Below are 9040 nucleotides of genomic sequence, written 5' to 3' on the forward strand. Positions count from 1 at the left end.
TGTATCTAAATATTAGTAAAAATAATTATTCTTTAATTTTTATTTTAATTGCATGAATAGTCTTTTAAAAAATAAATGTAATTAGACGATGATATAAAAATATTTTATAGTATCCGTGCATAAAAATTAAATTTTTATAATAATATCAAATAATGTAACAAGAGCACATAGTAGCTTTATAAAATGTTACCGGCAAAATCAAGGTTAGGAAACTTGTGATGAGGCACAAAGCTAGGTGATTGAAGAAGAGGTTTAAGCTCAAAGGCATTTGGCCCCACTGTACCAATATATGTCCCTTCCTTATTCACTTTTATTATTTTTTTGGATTAAGTACGATTTTAGTCTCTAATATACAAGGTAAAAAAATTTTTTGTCTCCAACTAATTTTTGCTTACAAAATGATTGCGAAGGTTCCAATTTATTTTAATATCGTCATTTTTACCAAATTTTTAATTTTTATTCCAAAAATATTCCTAACTAAAAAAAACGTTGAATAAAGAGAAAAAGGGGAATTGAGAAGGGATTCATGCTTGGATGTAGGGGGAGTTGGTTCAGGGAAGAAGAGGGGAAGGGAAGGTGGAGAAGGGAAGGGGAAGAGTCATCGCCAATGCTCCTCGCCGCTACCACTGCTCCTCTCCCCTTTGCGCTAACCCAAGAGCCACCGCGACCCTCTCCCCCCTTCTCTCATTCTCTGTCTCAGACCTCCTCAAACCAGAGCTCACCGTTGGCGAGGAGCTGTTACAACATTCCTGTTGTCCACCAGCGGCGAGGCATCTGCGGCCTTTGCCCTTTGGTGACGAGAAATCTGAAGGAGGCAGCTGGACTGATGCGACACTGGCGGCAAGAGAGGAGGAAGAGGCCGATTATGGCGGCGGCGGTGATTGCGGAGTCTCGGCGGTGGATTTGGGCTGGGTGCCACGGACAACTTGAGCCCATGGATAACTTGTTCTACACTTTTGATTCCATTGAAGATGAAGACGATGCTGTTTCACTTCTATTTCTTCTGTTTTTATTTCTGATTTCATTGAAGAAAAAGAAGAAGAATATTTTCTATTTTATATTTTCATTATCCAGGTTATCATTTTGTTTTCAATTTCTGTTTTTGGTTTGATTCTGGATTAGTTTAACTGGATGTTGATTTTCTATTAGTGAATTTTAAGAAATGGTTAACTGTATACATGATTCATTGTTGTTGTTATTCTGCGTCTAGTTGTTGTTTCATTGTTGTTGCTTCTACTTCTACTTTCTCTTTCTACCTGTTTCTGTTTTTGTTTCTGCTTTGGATTCTGCTTTGTTGTTGCTCTAATTTTATTATCCATTGTTATTGTTGTTGTTTTTTTTTTTTGTTCTGCTTCTGTTTGCTTCTGTTTTTGTTTTTACTTGTGTCTCTGTGCCTCTGTTTCTTGTTAATTTTGGAGAAGAAAGAAGAAAGGTATTTTTATCTTAAGGATAATTTTAAAACTAAATTAAACCTTCGAGATTATTTTATAGACAAAAAAATGTCAAAAATAAAAAATTTTCAACCTTATAGACTAAAATTATATTTAACTATATTTCTTTTCATGTAGCTTCAGGAATAACTGAACCATAGACTTAGATCATCATTATTCAGTCACCAAAAAAAAAAGATCATCATTATTCCCAATACCACAACACTGCATAGTAATCCTAATAACCCCATTTTTCTAATTCAACTTCTCCTAATAATCCCAAACCTTATATAGATGACCATATAGATACGTAGTTGACTTTGACTAACTATATATATTTGATGCCGATTTATATTTTGAAAATATAGCAAATAAATATAATCTAATTACAAAAAATATAAAGTCAAGGAGTTCAATGACGTGAGAAATAAATTTTGAAATAAGTTATTTTATTTTATTTTAGTTTATCTCATGCATATAATATAATTATACAATAATATTTTTTTTGGTGATTGATCACGTGTCCACGTATATATATAAAAAGTAAATATTATGATATGCCACCATTTACTTTTTGTCACATTAAAAAATAGGTAAAAATTGCAAACAAGTGTTAAATTGAGTCACAGTTAAAGTTTGAATTATTAATGACATTCATTACAAATATATTTTACATATCAAAATCGATCACTATATATTTGTATATATACATATAATTTAATTTATTTATAATATATATTTTATATTAGTAATTAATTTTAATATATACTAACACAAATAGACATTATTTATTACTGATACGAATTACCAAGGACAGAGGAAACTCACTGTTTAGGGTAGAGAGCATTTATTTTCTTTTTGCATCTTGAATCTTGATCATTTTCAGAAAATGTTTCGAAATTTCAATTTATGTTAGCTCCCCAAGCCATTTCGTAATGTAACGTTAGTTTGACGAAATTCACCAACAAAAAGCAATTCTTTCTTCAAAGTCTCGTAAATATTTTTCGTATTTCCTTCACCAAGCCGTACAACTAAATAAAGAAAAATAGAAACAAATCATAGATAATCAGAAGGGTATTATAGATCGTGTTTTCCGACAAAGTTACTTTTATTATCTATGCATAAACAATAATGTCAGGGACAACACCCCATTTAGTTTACACTAATTCCTACTCAATATACAACACCGCCAAGCAGCTAGATTACATTGCATGCACCAGTCTCCAAAGCAATCACAAATTCTATATTTTTCAGGCCAAACATTGTATACCTAACAATTTCAGTCTCCTGCGACATCACACAAATTGATGTCAAGTGTCAAACTATGTATGTATATAGTATGGAATAATCATGCAATTGTTACATACTATTACTATAACGAGTGCTAAATTACAGCATGCTTAAAGTGTAAGCTGATCCATGTTCTTAACATTCCTTGCATTCAACCTTCCTTCATCTTGCTCATCGCATGGGTTTCCTCTGTAATTGGATATTGCCTCTTCATTATTGTCTGAGCAGCCTGGTCTTTCAGTAAGGAACTGTTCCCAAAACACATCATTTACCCTGTTTGGCTGAGTAACTTGGTTGTTACTTGGAGTTTCCAGTGAAGAAGCCAAATTGGTTGCATCATTAGCTTGGTTTCGGTTTGAGAAAACTCCACTGTCGGATTCTTTACTGTTGGAATGAAACCTAGGCTCTGCCAGCTTGCCAATTTCTTGAGAATCTATTTGGGATGCTTTTGCTGAGTATGAATTTCTATTGACCTTAAACGGGCACGATGCCAAAGTAAGTTGGCAGGATATGTGACTATCACCTTCTTCACTACTTGGCTCCAACGTACACAGTTTTGGGCTCTCAGAATTCGTCGCTCTGTGTGATAAACATGAATCCATCTTGAAAGTAAAAGATGCCCCGGTATCAGCAAGCTCCAATGTTTCTGGTGCAAAAGGAACAGATGTTCTTGTCTGGGTTCCTGTTTGTTCTCCTTCAGATATTTTCTTCTGTGGACTTTCCCCATCTTCATTTGAACTTTGTGTGCTACGTGACACTAAGTTCATATCTGACACAGCTGGTGACAATTCCAGTCTGAGTTTGTTCGAGAAATCTTGATGGAAAACATTCCCAAATTCCATTCTAAAATTGTTAGGATTGTCCACAAAACTACTTTCTACAACAGGTTGCATGTCATCAACTTGAGGCAATCGTCTTTTCTTGTTATATGCTGATAAATCCATGGACTCAATTTTCCGGGAAAACTGTTCAACAAAAGTAGGATTCTGAAGAGCCTTCTCGAAAATGTTCAGCAAATGTTTCTGCCTCTTCTCCATACCATCTAATCGCTGCTGAAACTCTTCTAGATGAAGCTTCGCTGTTGATTGATGTTGTTTAAAGCTGAAAATATTAGATTCAATGGAAGATTTCTCACGGTTAAGTTTTTCGATTTCTTCCTCAAATGCTGCCCTTTCTGGATCCACAACAGAGCCGGGAGGATGACTATGACTGTGAATGGGTTTCCGGCGGTGGATATTCTTAAGAAGATGCTTTTGGTCTTTCATAAAATCATCATTAGAAAACTCCCACCGTTCAGGATGTATTTTGTGAAATCCCTGACCAATGAACACACATGAATGAATAAACCGAAACAAAATTAAACTATAAAAAACAAGTTGTCCAGTTTCAACCCTTAAAAACAGAAATCAATGTGAGAGGGGAAATGGGTCAATGAGCAGAGCTTTTAAAAATCAATTCAATTGTATCTTCTCTTCCAATCTGTTTGAAACACTAAGCAGGAAGAGCTAACAAATAGCTCTTATTAGAAAAAAAATGGATACCTACTAATGGAACAAATAGATGAGTCTTTGAGGAGCATATCAAAATTCAGATTCAAATATCAAACATGCCTATCATCAAGTCATTATTAAATAACTTACCCATAACTATTTATTGAGCTTTGTTGATTCCTAAAACCCAACACATTTGCTTCACTTGTAGAAGACAACCAAGCTAGTTCTTATTTGTACCCCTGAAGAAAAGTAGAAAACCAAACATTGACAGTATTTCACCGTAGTAATCTTCCTTAGTAGCTGCTGTTTCTAGCTGGTTGCTACTTGTACTATGATGGTTTTTAGTATATAAGTCTAGCCATAAAGGGTGGTAACATCACCATACTCCTACAACACCAAAAACCCTAAATTCTAACATTCTAACAACTGCAAAGAAATAAGATGCATCCAACATGCATGCTTTGCCAATAATACAACATCAAAGTCCAGGATTAACATTTGAACACATTTGGTTTCATATCTGTGTGAAACCAAAAGCAACATTCTTCCTATTTTCCTCTCCCTAATGGGAAAACACTAGTGTACTTTATTAGTGTATGTATTAGACTTGCTGAAGACCGATCACAATCCTTGACGCGATCCAAACCCTAACCTAACCAAAATCTTTCCTTCTGAGCTCTAAAACTATTAAATTCACACTCCATACCCAAGGATCAAACAACGAGAAAGCAACACTACCATTGACCAACCGTATCTTCGAACATCATCTGTAATTTAAACTAACGAGCATATTTTATTCTACTGTTTCAACACCATCAATGTATTAAATCTTGAGCAAGTCCAAGTTGCAGATAAACTTCATTTCAGATCCAAACCTAAACTCTCCGTTGATTTCACCACAATAATGATCATTGATGTCATCATACACAATCAAATTTGCCATTCAATTTCATCGCACTATCAAACGTAACATAAAATTGAATTATAGCCAGCACACAGAACACAATTACAAAATAAGTATAAGCACCAACTCTATATATACTTGCGACTCGAAGGAACAACAACTCACATAGGTATTAAGCTGGCGGATGAAGCTAGAAAAGTTGTTATGCTTGAAATAGGTAGGTAGAAGAAGGCGCGCAAACTCTGGCGGGTTCCAAACAACGAAGCTGTTGTTGGTGGAGCTGTTCCAAGAAACGATGTCATCGGTGGCGGAATCGTCAACCATGTCATAAGTCTTCAACAAGAACGGCGCCGGTCCACCTCCTGCTCCTCCTCCGGTGGATTGCGGCGCTCCTCCCTCCATTCCAGATCCTTCTAGAAAATCCTCTCCTTCTCAAAGTAATTAGAGAATAATTGGAAAGAAAGAAGACCTGCAATTCCAGTTCCAAACGTAATCAAATCGGGACAGTTTAGCGAGGTTGCGAGAACCAAACCGGTCATTGAACCGGTCAAGTGACGGGTTCATTGGTTCAATGGTCTAACCGTAGTCGAACCGGTTTAGTTAAATATACAATAAAATTATTAAAAATTCAATATACAATTTCAAACATCCAAATTCAATTATTTCTAAACTAATAAAATTCAAAATTTTGTAATTTCACATAATAACTTATCCATATTTTATCAGTAAAAATTCACAAAAAAAAAATTTCCAAAAGGATTAAGATCTCTCCTTGCTGGGAATAATGCATTAAAAACCAGTTGCAACGATCTCTTCTTTGATTCCCAGTGTAAAGCAAAAAATAATCCTTAAAGAACTTTACTCTACTCCTAGCTTCCCTAAACTCCTCAAACTTCTTCTTCCAGAGGTCATTATTCCCAGACAGGTACCGCAGTTCACTACACAAGCAAGTCACCCTAGCCACAACAACACTAAGAAGACACTCCAAAATCATCATCTTAAGTTCTGTGGGGACATGAAACACGGTGGAGGGTCCAATCCAGCTTTGTCACAAAGATCAATCAATAATCGCAATGCAAGCCTATCCTTAACCATCTTCCACAACTCAAAAATCTTACTTTGTTGATCAACAACAGCATCATCATCAAAATTATCATTGGATTCAAAATTTTCCAGCATCAACTTCAAGGGCTTGGCAAATTTACGGTTATCCATAGTATTCAAGAAAACTCAGCATCCAAAGTCGAGAATCCAAAAACAGAAAAACTAAGCAAAAAATCCAAACTCAGAATCATAAAACACAGCCACTCAGAATCACACAATCAGAGTTATTAACAAATTGAATCACAGAATCAACTCAAAACAAGCAAAAATAAATTGGAACAGAAGTGCTTACCCGCGGCGAGGGAGGAAGGAAGTGACGGCGGAGAAAGGAAGTGAGCTCGGACAAAGAGAGCTGAGAGAGAGCTCGAACAGGAAACGAGCTCGGAGAGACAGAAAGCTCTAAGAGACGACCACCGACTGACCCAGCAACGGCGACACCACGAGCTCGGCGCGGACCTTCGTGCAACGACAAGGAGGAGACGAACGATGAGAAGAGGGCCGAGCAGACCTTTCTACGGGCGATCACGGCACTCACGATGAGGAGAAGGGTTCGGCGACCTCCTTGACTGTTTGGGTGATGAGTTTGGGATGGTAACTGATGAGTGGTGGCTGCTCTGAGAAGGGTATTAGGGTTTTATGTGAGCGAGAGAGACCCAGAGAGAAAGGGGTGGGGGTGGGGGTGGGGTGGTCTTCTTTTTCTGATCTGTGTTTTTTAGAGAGAGAGAGAGAGAGAGAGAGAGAGAGAAATTGACTTCTGCACAAAATTGGCGAGCGGATGGTAGTTGTTTTGTTTTGCCAAAGAAGCTGCCAAAATTGAAAATACACACCAACTAGATTTTGGAATTTCGAGAAAACAAAAATTATTTTTTTATTCTATTATATAAAAGTTAATTTTTATTTTTATACTTAGAGTGTATTTGTTTGAGACTTTGAGGTGAAAATAGGAGAAAGGAAAAAGGAAAAAAAATAGCTATTTTTTTTGTTTGGTTGAGGAGAAAAATAGAAGAAGAAGGAAAATGGATGGAAAATATTGGTGGGACTGACCAATTTTTTTTCCTCCAACAATAGAAAGAAAATAGAGAGAAAACTAAATTTCTCTCTTTACTTCTAATATTATTCTTTTATTTTTTTCTATATAATTTATAATATAAAGGTAAAATTATCTTTTTATAACATTTCTTTCTTTCTTATTTTTCTTTCATCCAAACACATCTAAAGAAAATAAAAATTCACTCAATTTTTTTTTCCTTTCTTTTCTTTTCTTTCTATTTCCTTCCTCTCTATTTCTTTCCTTCCAACCAAATATAGCATTAATGATAAAATTGATGTGACATATTTTTTAAAATATTTATTTATTTATTTTTTTAATTTATTAAATATAATTTATTATGGCCAATAAACTATACTCAAATGATATAGTCTCTCTGTACTCATTTAGAAATTGTGAATTCGAATCTCTTTATTTTTAATAATATATATATATAATTTATTATGATGAATTAATTATATTAATGGATTAATTTGATTAAATATTTAAATATTATACAATTTAAAATTATGTATATCAATTAATTGATTTGATTTTTATAATATATAAATTTATGGACTAAATAAAATAAGATAATTTATTGCTTATTTAAATTGAATACAATAAATATAAATTAATTTAGTTAAAAATTTATTATTTTTTAGTTTTTCATATATAAAGATGACTGAATAAAATTATAAAAATTATCTTTTTATCATTTTTGTTATTTTAACTTTATTTTATTTTATTTATTTTTTGTTTAGGTGTAATTTGGTTTTATATTAACTTTGTTTATTTAATGATAAAATATACTCATGTTAATTCTATTATATATTAATCTATTTTTTCTATATATTTTAATTTGTATAATTGTTACTGATTTCTTTATTTTCATTTTTTTGAATTATTTTTTATTTTTTTATTACTTGATAATTAAAAAAAGCAATAAGAGAAAAAAAACACGATGACAACAGACGAATACTAAAATGTCAAAACAACAACGTTGTTGTAAAACAATGAAATAGATAAGGAAGATATAATTATAAAATAATGTAATAAAATTAAATAGCTTTAATAATAATATTCATAATGATTATTATCTCAAAATAATAAGAATGATTAATATATCTACTAATATTATATGTTGTAATATATGAATAAAAAGAACTTTGTACGTAGAAAGAGAGAGAAGATTTTGTATTTGTATTATTGCTTGTGTGCATGTTACGTGAGGATTCATTCTGTATTTATACATACAAATAGTCAACCATTCAACCTTTCATTAATTTTCAATTTGCCTTGAATAACTATTCCTTCAGTATACGAAAAGTTAGCCGCCCAATCTCATAAATGGGCATTCAATTTGTTTTTATCACAACACTTCCCCTTGGATGTCCATTTAGGAATATGCCTCGTTAAAACCTTACTAAAGAAAAACCCAGTGGAAAAAAACCTTAGTGAAGAAAAAAGAGTACAATATCCTTTAGTGATGGGAACTGCCTCATTAAAAATCTTGTCAAGAAAAATTCAATGGAAAAAACCTGATCAAGAAAAAAAGAGTACAGTTTCCCCCTCTTGTCGACATCATTTAATGTCTCGAAACTAGCGCATCCTAATCTCATGTATCAATTTTTCAAAGGAAGATTTTGGGAGTGACTTTGTGAATAAATCTGTCAGATTGTCACTTGAGCAGATCTGTTGAACATCAATTGTCCATTGATTTTGAATATCACGAGTGAAGAAGAATTTGGGAGAAATATGCTTTGTTCTATCACCTTTAATGTATCCACCT

General features: G+C 33.5%; 1 protein-coding gene across 2 annotated transcripts; it reads right to left on the reverse strand.

Moving 5' to 3' along the window:
• Positions 1–2654: 2654 nt before the first annotated feature.
• LOC130948609 (heat stress transcription factor A-5-like) lies at positions 2655–6912 on the reverse strand. 2 transcript variants are annotated; one of them, XM_057877403.1, is made up of 3 exons: positions 6514–6912; positions 5283–5586; positions 2655–4036 (listed from the first exon to the last, which is right to left on the reverse strand). In XM_057877403.1, the coding sequence occupies exons 2-3, from the start codon at positions 5517–5519 to the stop codon at positions 2831–2833; spliced, it is 1443 nt and encodes a 480-aa protein (XP_057733386.1). In that variant the 5' UTR covers positions 5520–5586; positions 6514–6912; the 3' UTR covers positions 2655–2830. The 2 variants fall into 2 exon arrangements, with proteins under 2 accessions (XP_057733386.1, XP_057733387.1); XM_057877404.1 differs by lacking the exons at positions 5283–5586; positions 6514–6912 and adding an exon at positions 4361–5270.
• Between the last annotated feature and the right edge of the window lie 2128 nt (positions 6913–9040).

This window comes from Arachis stenosperma, chromosome 9 (assembly GCF_014773155.1).
Source record: "Arachis stenosperma cultivar V10309 chromosome 9, arast.V10309.gnm1.PFL2, whole genome shotgun sequence".
In the NCBI taxonomy this organism is placed as follows: domain Eukaryota; kingdom Viridiplantae; phylum Streptophyta; class Magnoliopsida; order Fabales; family Fabaceae; genus Arachis; species Arachis stenosperma.